The sequence below is a fragment of the Erinaceus europaeus genome, chromosome 9 (assembly GCF_950295315.1).
Source record: "Erinaceus europaeus chromosome 9, mEriEur2.1, whole genome shotgun sequence".
Taxonomy (NCBI): domain Eukaryota; kingdom Metazoa; phylum Chordata; class Mammalia; order Eulipotyphla; family Erinaceidae; genus Erinaceus; species Erinaceus europaeus.
In genome coordinates this window covers 112,721,745-112,738,968 of record NC_080170.1, presented here as the reverse complement: position 1 = coordinate 112,738,968, position 17,224 = coordinate 112,721,745, and the positions used below count along the sequence as shown (strand labels likewise).

Below are 17,224 nucleotides of genomic sequence, written 5' to 3'. Positions count from 1 at the left end.
TTCTGTGTTTACCATTGGTTTTCAGTCTTGCCGTCTGCTTACATTTGTAGACTTTGGTTAAATTGAATACAACTTGTCTATAACCTTTCAGGCTCTTATCATTATATAGGCGTCTCCTTTTAGGGGAACCACCGTGACCTATGGAATGTTTCCTGTGAAGAAATGTTCCCCTACTCTCCAAGTGTGGAAAAAAAAAACAATTTCCAAACTGATTATCATGGCATTTTCAGGAAACTCAAGTACAATTTTAGGTATTGTAGAAAAACGGTGTTTTTTTTGTTTGTTTGTTTGTTCTTTAAGATTCATTTATGAGAGAGAAGACTAGAGCTCTAGCATATGATACCTCCAGCGATTGACCAGGAAGATTATTTTAGCTTCCGTCTGCTTGAATGTTAAAGCTGACTCCCAGTGATCCACATCCCTCTTCAACCCTTGAGTTTATGATGAGTCTCCTAAGTGCTGTAAAGCTAGAGGAGAGAAAGAGCCCAAGACTAGAGATGTGGTGAAGGGAGAATAGTTAAGAATAAAGTGGCTCACCATACTAGTTAGGAATACAAGGGACAACAGAAAGACATCGATTGTGAGACCTGGAAGGAGTGAGTTGGCCAGAGCCTACTAGATGTGAAGGCAAGGTTGGTAATGAGAGGAAGAAGAAATGTCAAAAATAGCACTTAGAGCAGATGGACTTGGGTCGTGTAGATTCTGACTTCAGTCATCAGCTCTGGGTAAGCTCTGGGTAGGACTATTCACCCTTATCTATCCTTTCCTCTCACAGGTAGTGTTCAGTACATAGCTTTGGCCATTTTCAGAGCATTTTTTTAGCATTTTATTTGTGATTTAATAGTGAGGATATAATATGGCTATAATTCCACACCACTCCCACAACCAGTGTTCTGTGTCTCCACCACCACCCTCCAAACACATGGTAACCATCAGTTATGGGTTGAATATATATAATCAAGTTCATGTATTTCAGTTCAGCAATTTTTTTTCCAGGCTTTGTGAAGTTGGCAAGTATCCAGATTAGAGATGATGAGATTCTAATCTTAAGTGGTTAAGGAGCTAGCCTCCTAGCTACAGATGGTGAAAGGGTGTAGTTTCCTGGAACAACAATAGTTAGATGACTCTCCCCCTGCTCTGGTAAGTGTGGGCTAAAAATGGTGGACAAGTCAAGGTATTTTTTTACTAATGCATGATTTAATCTGACAAGACCACCTGTGAGATGAAGGAAGTTCTTTGGAAAGTTGTATTGAAAAACAATCAATTGTTCCAGATTTACTTGGGTCAGATATACAGTTAAAAATAAATCTCATTGCAACACCAACAATAAAACAAGACCTGCTATTAAAGATTCTACAACCCTACTGTCCATAATACCATTTTCCTAGAAGGAAAACAAAATCAAAATGCCCTAAAAACTCCTAAGATTTGACCAATTGTTCTTTTTTTTTTTTAATATTTATTTATTCCCTTTTGTTGCCCTTATTTTATTATTGTAGTCATTATTGTTGTTGTCATTGTTGGATAGGACAGAGAGAAATGGAGAGGGGGAGAAAAAGACACCTGCGTACCTGCTTCACCTCTTGTGAAGTGACCCCCCTGTAGGTGGGGAACTGGGGGCTCGAACTGGGATCCTTACGCCGGCCCTTGCTTTGCGCCACGTGCACTTAGCCGCTGCACTACCGCCCAACTCCCCAATTGTTTGCTTTTAAGGTCCCTCAAGTGAAAACAAATGAAAGCACAAGTTCACACACAGAGGGGTGTACTTTTTTTTTAATCAGTGGAGGAGCACTCAACACTACATCTTTAGAGAAAGCATGTTTCGCATACTGTTTCTACTTAACTATATACAGAGTATCTTGAGCAATGTACAATATATATTTGACACAAAAGTGGTAGGTTTTAACACAGTATACGATGAAACCTCTAGCCTGTGAGGCACAGTGTGTTTTCAGCTATTGATAAAGCTAAGGCACCACCTATTTTTCCCCACAATAAGAATTTGCATCATTTCAACTGGAGAAATTGATTTCCTATGGTCAGTAGAGGGTAAGGCTCTTGAGACTCACTAAGCTCCTTGACACTCGGAATGGAGAACACTTCTCAAGTCTTCAAAAATATGACCAGTATTTAGCCTGACTTCTTACCGAAACTTTTTTTTTTTTTAAACCAAAGTACTGTTCAGCTCTGGGAAAGCTTTTAAGTAGGTATCTTTTTCATGTGTCACCATCATGAACTGGAAAACTAGGCTTGGTGGTCAAATCCTATCTTTTCCTCTTTTTTTTTTTTTTTTAAATATGATTTTATTGAAAGACATACCTACTTATATACTACTGTCTATGGTGTGTTTTGTGTACCAATGACAGGTGAGTAATCTAGGTACCAAATATTTATGATCTGGCCCATTATAGAAAATGCTTAAAGCTGAGAAACACTGAATGCCAGCCAGAAGTAGTAGGAAGTGATAGGTGGCAACCTGTTGGGTACTTCCCCAGTAACATACGTTCAAGCACTCTGTGAGTCCTGGAATTTAATTGAGCAAAAAAACAGATGTGAGGTCACCACCATACAGAGCAAAAAATACCAGGGTTACATGTGTAGGCTTTCCTGATGAATCTGTCAAGGTCATCACTCTTCAAAAGAATACTGAAGGGAGGGAAAAAAAAGTGGCTTAGGGGTGAAACAAAGCACTTGGATTTGAATTTGACTGTTAAGATGATTGATGAAATTAGTGGTCTCCAGGTAGACTGCCTCGTGTCCCTTTGGGTTCTCAGACTAAGTAAACACAGTAGAAGGCCCACTCCTGCCACTGGTGTAGGTATATTAGTGATATATGAGCAGCAGAGTAAGGATGACATTAAGGGGCTCGGAGCAGAAAATTCTGGTAGAAGTAAGACTGATATATTTTTAGTAACTTTCTTTACAAGTTATAGATTTACTATTCTACCAGTCCTGGAATATTACCAAGTATTTTGATTATTTAAATTTAGCCCTGACAAAAATAGACTATATTTTAGGCATTGACAGACTTAGTGTTTAGAGTCCTTTGAGGTGTGATTATGCTCAAAACCTATGACATGCCAATGTCAATTCTTCATGTACCTCTTTGAAATACAGGACACAACAACCGTTTTATAGTCATTTAATAACTTGTGTGACAACTGTGGTTTTGGTATACTCCAAGGTAGAATTCTTTTAAATTATAAAGGACTTTGTGTGCTTGAAATCCTAGGAAAAGAAAGAAAACATGTTTAAATGTCACTTTAGTTATTAAACCAGCCAAAAGAACCTGGAAGGAAGATTTTTTTCCCTCCCTTATGCCCCTAAGAAGTAAAAATGGCAACAAAAATGGGGAAAATGGCCTCCGAGAAAAGTGGGAGCCCCAGCAATAACCCTGGAGGCAAAAAAAAAAAAGTAGAAATGGGGGCCAGGTGGTGGCATACATAGTCATGCGCATGTTACAATACACAAGGACCCAGGTTCGAGCTCCCAGTCCCCACCTACAGGGGTAAAACTTTGCAAATGGTGAAGCAGGGCAGAAGGTGTCTGTCTTCCCTTTCCCTCTCGATTTCTGGCTGTCTCTGTCCAATAAATAAAGATGGTAAAAAATTTTATAAAATTAATAAAAGTGTGGGGGTGGGCATTGTGTGGAAATGTATCCCTCTTAAAAATTAATTTAAAAAAACACTAAAGGGAGCTGGGCGGTAGCGTAGTGGGTTAAGCCGCAGGTGGCGCAAAGCGCAAGGACCAACATAAAGATCCTGGTTCAAGCCCCCAGCTCCCCACCTGCAGGGGGTTCACTTCACAAGTGGTGAAGCAAGTCTGCAGGTGTCTGTCTTTCTCTCCCCCTCTGTGTTCCCCACCTCTCCATTTCTGTCTGTCCTATCTAACAATGACTACATCAGTAACAACAACAATAACTCCAAAAAAAGGGTGGGGCAACAAAAGGGAAAATATTTAAAATACTAAAATAAAAAAACAAAAAGTAAATGGCAATTAGAACAGGAAAAATCTTGTTGGGTATGGGCATGTTACTAGCACTTAAGAGTACACAGGACAGTCGTGCCCCCCCCCAAAAAAAAGTGAAATTAGAATTCATTAAGAATCAATTGGCATTTCCTATATACATACTTAATAGTTTTTTTCAAATTTCTTACATAAGAATTATTTGATGTTTGGATCCTAACACTGCTTACTTCTAGCTTATGGTAGTGCCAAAAACTGAACCTGAACTATTTAAATTTTGGTGGCTTCCCTGTCCCAGGTAGACTTGCAGGTAGAGAAGGAAACTACAGTACCAAAGCTTCCCCAGTGCAGTGTGGGCCCGGCTCAAACCTGCATCACACACATGGGCAAAGCAGCACCCTCCAAGGTGAATTATGTCACTATCTGTAAAAAAAAAAAAATTTTTTTTGCCTCCACGGTTATTGCTGGGGCTGGGTGCCTGCACCTGGAGGCTGTTTTTTCCCTTTTGCTGCCCTTGTTTATCGTTATTATTGTTGTCATTGCTGCTGTTGTTGGATAGGACAAAGAAACAGAGAGGACTGGAAGACGGGGAGAGAAAGATGAACACCTGCAGACCTGCTTCACCACTTGTGAAGCGATCCCTCTGCAGGTGGGGAGCCGGGGACTCGAACCAGGATCCTTAGGCCAGTCCTTGTGCTTTGTGCCATGTGCACTTAACCTGCTGCGTTACCGCCCAGCCCCCCATATTTTTAATTCTTACATAAGATTTTCCTAAGGGTGGAGTTGGGTGATGGTGCACATGGTTAAGTGCACACATTGACAATAATCAAGGACCCAGGTTCAAACCCCAGTCCCCACGTATAGGAGGAAGGCTTCATGAGTGGTGAAGTGGTGCTGTGGGTGTCTCTGTCCCTCTCTTTTATTTTCAATTTCTCTCTGTCTCTCCCCAATAAGTAAATAAGACAGAGAAAAAGAAATGATGGCATTACTTTATTCCACACTCAGAGGATTTTCCACAAACTAGAAACAAATATGGAGTTATAGATCATTTTGATAAAGAACAATATGTTTTCAGAGTAGTAAAAAATAAAGTAAATGACTTATGGTATAGATTCTGGAGTAGACAATTTAAAAAAAAGTAATCAAATGTTGATAGAAAATAAACCCTGTATGAACCAGTAAGTGGATTTTAGGAATTGCTTATGTTTAAAATATTCCCAACTCCAAAAGGAAATCTGAAAGAATCTCTGCTATAAGATACTATGAAATTCAGAGAAGCAGCACTCAAAAGGTTTTCTTGGGAGTCGGGCGGTAGCACAGTGGGTTAAGTACACGTGGCGCAAAGCCCAAGGACCAGGATAAGGATCACGGTTCCCCACCTGCAGGGGGTTCGCTTTACAAGTGGTGAAGCAGGTCTGCAGGTGTCTTATCTTTCTCTCCCTCTCTCTTCTCCATTTCTCTCTGTCCTATTTAACAACAATGACATCAATAACAATAAAAAACAAGGGCAACGAAAGGGAAAATAAATTAATTTTAAAATAGTACTTTAAAAAAAAGGTTTTCTTTTTTTAAAGATTTTATTTATTTATGAGAAAGAACCAGACATCACTCTGCTGGTACATGTGCTGCCGGGATTGAACTCTGGACCTCATGCTTGAGAGTCTAGTGCCTTCCTTAACCAGTGTGCCACCTCCCGGACCACTCAAAAGGTTTTCTTTTTAAAAAAAAAAAAAAGGAAAGGAAGGATATTCCATTTCGCTTAACTTTCCAGCTGTTCTAAATCACAAAAAGGAGAACCAGGAAATCTTAGCAGAAACTTACTTGATCAAATTAATGAAAATCAAGATTCCTGCATCCCAACTTGCCCCGTATAATCCTATGAAATCTGTGTTTTAATTTCTTACTTATTTTTTACCAGAGCACTGCTCACCTTGGCTTGAACAAGGACTTGAACCTGGGACTTTGGAGCCTCAGGTATGAAAGCTGCATAACCATTATGCGATTTCCCTTGCACTTAGTTTTCTTACCTGAAAAACAGAGCTCATAGAGAACTGGTGATAGGAAGGAGGCCGACTCATAATAGAAAACACTGGGAGAGAATAATGGAACATGAAGTGCCCTCCCAGACAAGGAATGGGTATTAACATGAGCGGAGCACTTTCTGAACGCTCGTCGTCGTAGGCTAAAGAGATGGCATAATGGAGGGCCTGGGTGGTGGCACACCCGGTTCAGCACACGTATTACCAAGCTCAAGGACCCGGGTTTGAGCCCCCACTCCCCATCTGCGGGGGTCCATTTCACATGCAGCGAAGCAGGTCTGCAGTCCTCTCAATTTCTGTCCTATCTAGTAAAAATTAGAGGAAAAAAAAAGGGGGAGGTGGCCACCAGGAGTGGTAGGTTCATATGCCAGCACCAAGCCCCAGCAATAACCCTGGTGACAATTACAAAGAGAAAGAGATAGCGTAATAGTTACGCAAGACTTTCATGCGTGAGACTGGGGTCCAATGTTCAGTCCCTGATACCACCCTAAGTCAGCACTGAGCAGTACTCTAGTTGAAAAACATAATAAATGCTAGTAGATGTCATCACTCATTAAGTTAAAAGTGAAAATCCATCAAAAATACTTACATTTTCACTCAGTGTAGTTTCTTTAGATTCAGAATTACTCTTCCTGTTTGTGGAACACAAAAGATAACATTTACTACATGATCACTCCCCATTTTCCAATACACCCCCTCTTTTAGTCGATGTGAATTGTCTTAGCAAGAAGATCAACATGTACCTCAGGTAGAAATCAAAGTCAACGATCCTGGTGGAACTTAAGTTTATAGACATCGTCATAGAGAACGTCATGCAACAAGATACCAGTGTGTATGAAGTCCTTGTATCTAAATGCAGCCTGGAGATAGTATACTAAAGATTTCTGTGGAATGTGCAAACCAGAGGCTTAGAGGTTTTAATTTACCAGTGTAGTCACATGTTGAAAATGTGATCATCATAATCCCACATTTTTTATTTTCCTTAGAAAAAGGGTTTACTTGGTAACTATACTTGCAGTCATCCGTTATGGGCTACATCTGACAGGGTGTGTTCCACCTACCCTCCAAAACCCAAATACATGTGTTTTAAGTCTCACCCACCAGTCTCATAATGTAGCTGTGTTTGGAAAGAGGGTCTCTAAAGAAGTCACAAAATTAAAATGATACTGTAGTGTGGGCCCTGGTCCAATGTGCTTAGTGTCTTTATTTAAAAAAAAAAAATGGTTAAGCTGGACATAGACACTTAGAAAGAGAAGATGGATGAAAGAGATACAGGAAGAAGACGGCTGTGAACAAAGCAAGAAGGGAGAGAGACCTGGAACAGAGCCTTCCTTCCCTTGAGCCTTCAGAAGACACCAACCCTGCCATTACCTGGATCCTGAACATCTAGACTCCAGGAAAAAAAGAAACTTCTATTGTTCAATCACTCAGTCTTTGGCTTGGCAGCAAAAGGTAGTACAGTTGCCCAACTCTTATGCAAATATTGAGAATCATGGATTTGACATATGGGTGTTGTGTTTAAGAATAATGAGCTCCCTCCCAGAGACCAAAGAGATTATGAACTTCCCTCACCACAGCAATGCCTGCTTCCCCCTTGTATATGATGATGTCTCTCCTGCTTAAAACTCCCATTACTTACCATCTTGTTTAATATAAGTAGGAATCCTCACAACTCCCTAAGGCAGGACTGGGAACGTGTATGTGGCTATGCTATTAGTCTACCCAACTTTTCTTAGTAATAAAAAAACAACGGAATAGTGCTGAAGAGTGGGGTAGATAGCATAATGGTTATGCAAAAAGACTTCCATGGCCTGAGGCTTCAGATTTCTCGTTTCAATCCTCTGTGCCACTATAAGCCAGAACTAAGCAGTGCTCTCATAAACGAGAGAGAATGAGTATCCAGTCGTTCTGATAATGTGAATCTCACTTTGAATTTATAATGAGATATCAGGCTCAAAGGCCAGGACTGAGCAGTAAATTGGGAACAGGAAATCTTCAAAAGAGATGAGAAGACTAGACGGAGGGTAGATAACATAATGGTTATGCAAACAGACTCTCATGCCTGAGGCTCCAAAGTCCCAAATTCAACCCCCCTACCCCACCGTCATAAGCCAGAGCTGAACAGTGCTCTGGTAAAAAAAAAAAAACAGAGAGAGAGATGGGAAGACCAAGTATCTGAAGTCTGCCCATTGACAATTGAGGATACCTCCACGACTCCAGGTTGGGTCTACCACTTCCATGCATAATAGGACAGTCACACATCACATGCACATAAACTGAGAAGGTGGGTGATCTCATGCAGTGTCCATGCACTAGTGATTGTGAAATTCTCTATATAAAATGTTTCCCTCAAACTTCAGATTTATATATGTAGTTACCTCCTGATGAGAGCTACTTGGAATTCTATTAAGACATCTTAATTATTAAAATTCCAAAGCACATCAGACCTTTCCATTTTAGCTACCCCTCTCACCACCTCTCCACAAGCTCCTCCTGACATCTGTACTTTGCAAATGGAAATTCCATCTTCCTCAGCCTCAGAACCAACTCTGATTCCTGTATTTCCCATCCATCATGCAACCACTGAGAAAACTTGCTGAAAGCATGTTCAGAATCCTACCACTTCTCAATAGCTCCAGTGGCCAGCTGCCATTTTCTTGTGCCTAGATACAGACCAGTCTCCCTGTATCCTTACCCTTTGTTACCTTCTTTTATTATCTTTAGGGTGTTTTTTTTTTAATATTTATTCCCTTTGGTTGCCCTAGTTGTTTTTTTGTTGTTCTTGTTATCATTGTCATCGTTGTTGGATAGGACAGAGAGAAATGGAGAGAGATGGGGAAGACAGAGAAAGGGAGAGAAAGATAGACACCTGCAGACCTGCTTCACCGCCTGTGAAGCGACTCCCCTGCAGGTGGGGAGCCGGGGGCTCGAACCGGGATTCTTAATGAGGGTCCTTGTGCTTTGTGCCACGTGCGCTTAAGCCGCTGTGCTACCTACCATCCGACTCCCTATTATCTTTTATTAATTACTTTATAGAGTCAGCCAGAAATCAAGAGGGAAGGGGGTGATAGGGAGAGAAACAGACACCTGCAGCACTGCTTCACCACTTGGAAAGCAGCTGTCCCCCTGCAGGTGGGGGCCCGGGGCTCCAACCCTAGTCCTTGCGCACTGTAACATGCGCTCAAGCAGGTGCCCGCCACCACCTGGCCCCTTACCTTCTACTTTATTCTCAATAGAGCGGTTGATGTGAGCTTTGAAGAACTAAGTAAGATGGCCTTGCCACTCCTCCCAAAGTCCTCCTGTGACCCCATTTTATCTAGAACAAAAGCCTAATTCCTAACAGCTGCCTATAAGGAGCCTGACAATTTCTTCATCCCCCATACTTACTGCTGCTGTTGTCAATGGGCTTCATCACTCTGGGATGACTTATTCAGATGAGAGAGAGAGACCCCAAAACTGCAGCACAGAATCTTCCACCAGTGCAATAGAGGCTAGGCTTAAACCTGGGTCATGTACATGACAAAGTAGGTATACTCTCCAGGTGAGCTATTTTGCCAACCCAGCCCTCACACCCAATATTTTATGATCTCATCCCATCTCTTTTTTATTCTTTTAAAAACAATTCCATTTTTTTAAAGTATTTATTTGATAGTGACAGCCAGAAACCAAGAGGAGGGATATATAGAGAGGGAGAGAGATCGAGAGAAACCTGCAGCCCTGCTTCACCACTCACAAAGCTTTCCCCCTGCAGGTGGGGACCAGGGGCATGAGTCTGGGTTCCTGCACATTGTGACATGTGCACCCAACTAGGTGTGCCACAACCCGACCCCCATCTCATCCCTTCTCTCCGTTCTTACTATTCCAGCTGCATTGGTCCCATTGATGGTCTTCAAATAGTCTAGACAGCCTGCCTTGAATACTCTTCTTGTGGAGAACTGCATATTTGCTTCCTCAGCTCCTTCAGCTCGTTCCTGAATGCTACCTCATCACAGGCTTTCCCAGCCTCTCTCAACAGACCATCTCTGCTCCCACCCGGTGTAATCTCCACTCTCCTACCTACTTTCTTTTTCTTCATGAGCTTTATCACATCTGATATACTATAGACTTTATGGATTGGTTTACTTTTGATCTTTCTTTAGCTCGTTGTAATACAGAACTCTTCACATACAGAACTGTTCTGGTTCTAGTAGAGGACGCTGTCTTATTGGAGGGGTCCACCATTGCAAGAGCAATTTTTTTTTCACTGCTGCACCATCAATCCCTAAGACAGTGATGCACACAGAACTGATGTCAACATTCAATTGAATGTAAAAAATGACTATTAGGGTAAAATTGAATTCAAAAATATTTAGTGTAGTAATGGAGTAAATACACTGAGAGTAGTATAGTACTCTGAAAATGCCTACAGTTGGTCTGTGGAGTCAGCATAATGGGTTATGCAGAAAGATTTTCCTGCCTGAGTCTCTGAGGTCTCAGGTTCAATCCCCAGCATAAGCCAGAGCTAAGCAATGGCACTGGTCTCTCCCTCTCCTCTCCCTGTTGTCTCTCATTAAAATACATAGTATAAATAAAAAATAAACTTCCTATAGTCAAATAAGTGATCTTACTTCCTCTCAAGGTAATCCAGCATTTACTGACAAATGAGCATGAGACACGATGTTAAGTTTATTTCCTGATACACTTGTTTCACTTTCCATAGGATTAAAGCCACACACAACAGCCCAACTTCCCACTTGGGGTGCTCTAAATGGATGATGTAGGGAAAGGCATGCATTTAAGAAAGTATACTTACTGGAAGGAGGGTTCTTCTATAAGAAAATAAATATATATATTGTTAATGCATGAGTTAATGTGGTACAAGACAGACTAATTATGAGTTTTAGCTTAGTTTCTTTTAATCTGGGTTTTCACTTGCTGATATTTATACCTTCTAAACCAAAAGTTAGCAAACTTTTTGCTCTCAAGGACCACATGGCAAATACTTGAGGCCTTACGGGCCAAAAAAGTAAGATCAGGGATATTTTGAAGGATACCGACAGCAAGAAATAAAACAAATTTCCAAAATTTCATCAACTAAATTCAAAGTGTGAGAATAATACTAATTATTAGAAGAATGAAATACTAGGGGTGACAGTATTCTTCTTCCATGGGTTCTGAGTTAGTGTTCTCTGTCATTAAATATATTACACATTTTCATATATAAAACCATTATTAGCCTATAGGTGTCTGGTCAAATTTGGTTCACAAGTCATAGTTTAGTCAATTTCTGTCTGAAGTTCCAAGTATATGACTCCCATGGCTAGATTTTCTGCCAGGTAAATAGTGGAAGTAACACACACACTCTTAGTTTATAAACCAAGTCAAGTATTTCATTACTTATTTTAATAAAAGACAGTTTATCCATACTTTAATCAAGTTTCTGAAAACATACTCTTTTCAAACAGAAATAGAGATGTTGAAGGAGCCCTTGTGTCTCTGTACTTCCACTGGTGACCAGCAGGGGGATTCAACCAAATTTCATTCACAAAGTTAAATTAAAAATTGGAGTTATCTATGTTGAGTAACATAATACCATTCATCCACACAGCAGTTATTCTTAATTATAGGTAATATCTTTGAAAACATTTTCATTGAAAATTTTTTGACAACAAACCTATCTGAAAATATTATTAGAAATCTATTTTATATTTGAGGTACCTTTTTCTAATAAAATATTTTAAACTCTTAAGTCCCAAAATTGTCACTGTAAAACAGTAAACCAAAAATTGTTTTCACACTGCAAATTTATTATTTTATTGAAATTAAACTTTATACACTATTTTCAGTGGATTTATAGTTTCACAGATTTTTAAGTTACCAAATAATTTTAAAACCTGAGTATAAAAATGTATTAAGAGAATAAAAGAGATTGTTTCTTAGTGGTCTCATCCATTTACATCAAAGCTGTTGTATCACAAAACATAGATCTGGAACTATAAGAGGCTTCATTTGAAGAACAGGAAACCTTGCTCTGAAGCAACTGTAATACAATATAGGTTTCTAGATCTTATAGAACTTGTAAACACACTTAGTTGTGCTAAACTTGACATCCAACATTCCAGTGTGCTATGTCAAGGAAATAATTTACAGATTTATTCCCATGAAATTTCTTATCACAAAACTAGGAACCAGCTCCTATCTTAGGAAAGACAATTCCTCACTTAAAAGGGTCGTATATACATGCAAATATTCTAGAACTATCCATCCCAGCTGAATAACTCTCAGTATTGTTGAACTGTGCCACTTCAGGGGACATCTCACATTCTGTGATGTTTTCTGAAAGTTGAGATGAGACAATTCTGCCTTTTCTCCCTATGTTTGCCAAAGTCCTTCAAGACTCACCTGTGTGTCATCTTCAGCCTGTTCTACTGCAGAAAAAAAAAAACCAATGAAAAAAATCGACTCCAGAATTTGTTAGCACTTCTTTGGAGAAGTAGCATCTCACAAGAAAAAGCTAATTATAGGAAATTATTTAGAAAAAAACAAAAGATGAAATTTACTTACTTGTGAAGTAGCCTTTCCTCTGAGCATAACAAACAACAAGGCCACAAACAGAAATCACCAAGGCCACTACCACTACAGCTGCTATGATGCCGCTCATGTTGAGATCATCTGAAAGGGAGCATAAACTCCATGTGGATTCCCGTCAAATAGATGATGCAGTCATTAAACTGAAGCCCTCACAAAATCTTCCCCCGTGTGAGTATGCCGTAAACATGGATAGTTACATACTTCTCAAGCCTGCTCAACTGACTCACAGGATGTGGCTTCAAGTGGATTAAAGGTATGAACAAAACTAAGTTTTGCAAGCATTGTATTTTGAGAAATTCTACTATCCAGAAGAAATCAGATCTATGAGACTCTCGTGTTCATTTGGAGTAGAATAAATTCACAAGGTTTTTTAAGTATCAACTTGGACAGGCTCTTTGAAGTCAGTGGGTTCAAGTATTCTCCTGTCACATACCTCCAGATTTTACTTATCATCTGTGTCAATTTATCAAATAAAGGAAAATTCAGTTCCAAAGGCAGCTCATGTGACTGCTATCCTATAACTGTGACAGAAAATCCTTCCTTAACATTTATATGAGTTTGTGCGCATGTACACATATATGCCACTAAAATGTCTTTTAATTAAGTTTATTTGTTTTGATACCTCCAGGGTCTTGTGAGTGCATGATATCACTGCTTTGTGTCAAAATTTTTAAACAGAAATGGGGGGGGGGGAGTCACCACCAAAGCATTCTCATGTGGTGTGCTGGGGTTTGAACCTGGATCATGCTCATGGCAAGGTACACATTCTTCTAGATGAGCTATTCCCTAGTCTGGCCATTAAATTGAAAATGAATGAAGTTCCCCATTGCTTTTTCATGTCACTAAGTCATTTCTTCTCTGATGTAAATGACCTTTTAGATCCAAATTTTAAATTACTACCATGTTCATAATATCTGACTTTTTTTTTACATACTGATTCTGTTGCCCAAGAATTAGATCATTAACCTTATGAAGTCAATATTTCTATAATTGGGAACTGTATTGAGAATGACCTGATTTGTATCAATAATAAAATGATATGCCTGATTCTATAAGGGAAAGAGCTATAATGGGCGCTAGACACCCTCTTCACATGATAAAATTTATTAGCATGCTAGCTCCAAGGCTATATTTCTTCATCTTGCTTATAAGCATTTTATGAGTCATACTCTTCAGTCATTTGGATACTTTTTCTGTATTGACAAACCTATAAATTCCCTACAGTTTTTTCGAAGAATCGATTCCTCAAAAAATTCTTGTATTTAAAAAGTTAATTAGCATATAACTAAACGAATGGGAGGAAATGTTAGGTATATTTTCAACAGTAATTTTAGATATTCTAAAGCAGTGTATTTTAATCCTTCAAAAGGACTGTCATTAGGAAATAACATTTAAATACATCTGCTTAACACATACATGTTAAGAGAGATAAGCCAAAAAGAGAAGGATGAATATGGGATGATCTCACTTAGGAAAGAAGAACAGTGGTGATGAGAGTGGTGGGGGGAAAAAAGAAAAAGAAAAATCAGCAAGTTATATGTTAATTGCACTTCAATAAAAAATTGGGAAAAATAGTAATATAAATAAATAAACCTTAAAACGAGAGAGAGTGAATTACTTCTTAGCCTAGGGGCCAATCCAAGGTAAGCACTTAAATTTATGGTGTATAATATGGATGAAATAAAAAAAAAAAGAAACAATAGTTTTTGAATCTTTATATTAAATGAGAAGGGGAAGGGGTCTGTTGGGCATTAGGCCCTGCTCCATCATTGATACTGTGGTCTATTTCCATAATCATTGTTTTGCCTGAGACCCGCCCTGACTGCAGGGTATTGGTTCATCCCATTGGTTAGAACCTTCGCAACAGCTGCTTTGGAAGCTTTCTAGTTTGAGCTCTTTTCTTTTCTCCACCCCCTCTCCTAGCCATTTCCTTTTCCCACTTGCCACTTCCGGTTAAAGAGATATGTAAAAAGCGTTGTCTCTGATCAATAAAGGCATTGCATTACGTTACAAGTTCCTGGTCTCTTCTCTCTCCCATGTCCAGCCCAGGTTGGCTCCGGTTGAGTTCTCTCCAACCCAGAGAGCACGTGCCCAGGAAGAAATGCCCATGATGCTAGCCAGGCAGGGCTCCAGGGGAATATACCTCCTCCCACATCCCTCACCATCGGCAGTCTGTGCCATGAAGAGCAGATCCTCAGTGTAGCTCTGCTCCATGACTTATCATTTGTTCATTATGAGAGCAAGAATTGTTCATAAAGTACAAAAATACATTTATTTGGAGGGTAGAGAGGGTGTAAAAATTGTTCTTCAAATATAAAGAAAGAAGGGAGGGAGGGGAAAGGCAAACAAAACATAAAGTACAACTTGCACTTTTGTCTGGTGTATTACACCAATGCAAAGGACTCTGAGGAAGGATGAAGAGAGGGAGGTGGGGGGGAGGGGCATCTGGGACCCTGGTGAATGATGGAAGGAAAAAGATCTAAGCTGGAGGTGAGTATTTTACAGACACCTATCATGGTAAGATGAGAAGTTTTTACCCACGTGTCAACAACTGTACTGTAAACCATTAGCTGCCCCCAGTAAAATGATAAATGAAGGGGTCTAGATGATGGCACATCTCTTCATCTGCACTATTCCAGCCTTTAGGTCCATGACTGTCCAACAATTTGTTTGGCTTTGTATATTAACTCTCTTTTCAACCACCAGGTTCTAGATGCTAGCAGGATGCCAACCAGACTTCCCTGGACAAACAACCCCACCAATGTGTCCTGGAGCTCTACTTCCCCAGAGCTCTGTCCCACTAGGGAAAGAGAGAGACAGGCTGGGAGTATGGGTCGACCTGTCAATGCCCCATGTTCATCAGGGAAGCAATCACAGAAGCCAGACCTTCAGCATCCCACAATGACCTTAGGTCCATACTCCCAGAGGGTTAAAGAATAGGAAAGCTATCAGGGGAGGGGATGGGATACAGAGTTCTGGTGGTGGGAATTGTGCAAAGTTGTACCCCTCTTATCCTATGGTTTAGTCAGTGTTTCCTTTTTATAAATAAAAAATTTTTTTAAAAAAAGAAATAGTTTACCAAGTAGGTGTCTGCATTGCCAGTTCAAGTCCCTGGGAACATAAGACAGGTGCATGGCAATGGAGGAGGCTTGAGCACTGTGCTTTCTCCCTTTTTTGCTGTCTCTCTCAATCTGCATCAAAAAGTGGCCTGGAGGCAGTGAAATCCCGGATGCTCAAACACCCAGTTCCACCAAAACAAAAAAACATGCCACCATTTGAAAAATTCAAAAATGTGTCAAATAGAAACTTAAAACACTCCTGCCGCCTTTGGGAAGTAGATGAAAAACCTTGCTGGTTGTGAAGTGTGATATCAAATGAATGCTAAACAGTCCCTCTGGTTTAGCCTTCAAAAAAAAAAAATCGCTCACCCCTTTCTCCTCCCCTGGCTCCTTCCACCCCAGATACTCTCATTGCACGCTCTAGTTGCAAGTTGTGTGCCGCTCCTCCCAGCATGCCATGCTTACCTATTTGCATTCTTTTCCCAGGACACTTGCGATGCCCAACAGAATTTCGGGCTTCACAGGAATATTCTCCGCTGTCCAGCTTTGAGACGGTGTTGAACTGCTATTTATTGAAGGGGAATATAGACGATATATGAACTATGCCATATACAAATTAAAGTGATTACACTTATATAAAACCATTCTTATATTTATCCAAAGTAATAATAAAACTGGTCTGTTAAAATAAAGATATAACCAAGTACCCGTAGCTTGAGCTGAACAGTGAAAACAAAAATAATAAACCAAATTAAATATATATATATATATATATATCCCAGATGTCAAAGAGTAAATAGGTAGGCCTCTTATTTAACTGGACAGAGAAAATATAAATATGTATGAGGAGGCTGTGTGTGTGTGTGTGTGTGTGTGTGTGTGTGTGTGTGTGTGTGTATGTGTCTGAAAAAAAGAGCAGGAGGGCTTGGAAAGTGCTGGACAATTTTTTAGTTTATGGTACATTGTGGTAGTAAGCATTTTAGGAATTTCAAATTGCTAGTATCTACCAGCCAGGTTTAAGGGAAGCCTGCCATGGCCTAAAAAGACTAATGCACTTTCCCAAGTCACAAGTGAGTTCACTGTAGCAGCAGACAATTAACACTTTCTTTAAAGAGCCTGGATTACCACTTGGGAATAGTTTAGGTCAGGAAACTCTTAATCACCTTAGTTTATGGAATTCCGTAAATAAAAAATGGCTAACATCCCAAAATAATTACTACCACAGCCATTATCAAAAATCTTAAAGTTGTGTTGATAATTTTAAGAAGTTTTAAGAGGTTGTAATGTCTCTATTTCTTCAGCTTATGAGCACACAGGAACTACGATGTCACAACAAAGAAGGGAACATTTAATGTCTCAAACATCTGACCACAGGGTAGGAGTAATCACTATTCTCACAGGGTAGGCACTGGATTCAGAGCATCCCCAAGAAAGTATCCATGCATTTCCCTGATATTATAAAAACGAAGCTGCTGTCTATAGCCATGCCACCCTGAACGTGCCCGATCTCATCTAAATACGAAGCTGCCCTTAGAATCTTCCCAGGTCAGGAAGACAGCTGTAGAAAACCACTTCATCTCTTGTCATGGG

At 39.9% G+C, this 17,224-nt stretch overlaps 1 protein-coding gene across 4 annotated transcripts in view; it reads right to left on the bottom strand.

Annotated features, from left to right (window-relative positions):
* Positions 1-2,207: 2,207 nt before the first annotated feature.
* JAM2 (junctional adhesion molecule 2) overlaps positions 2,208-17,224 on the bottom strand; it is a 70,718-nt gene continuing 55,701 nt past the window's right edge. For 2 of the 4 annotated variants that reach the window (XM_016186727.2, XM_016186726.2), the window contains 5 exons: positions 16,100-16,199; positions 12,549-12,656; positions 10,798-10,813; positions 6,595-6,637; positions 3,127-3,228 (listed from right to left, as the gene is read on the bottom strand). In XM_016186727.2, the coding sequence (XP_016042213.1) occupies positions 3,196-3,228; positions 6,595-6,637; positions 10,798-10,813; positions 12,549-12,656; positions 16,100-16,199 (300 nt within the window). In that variant the 3' untranslated portion in view covers positions 3,127-3,195. Of the gene's footprint in view, positions 2,647-3,126; positions 3,229-6,594; positions 6,638-10,797; positions 10,814-11,887; positions 12,413-12,548; positions 12,657-16,099; positions 16,200-17,224 lie in introns of those variants that run through there. The other 2 variants (XM_060198565.1, XM_060198566.1) reach the window with 2 other exon arrangements.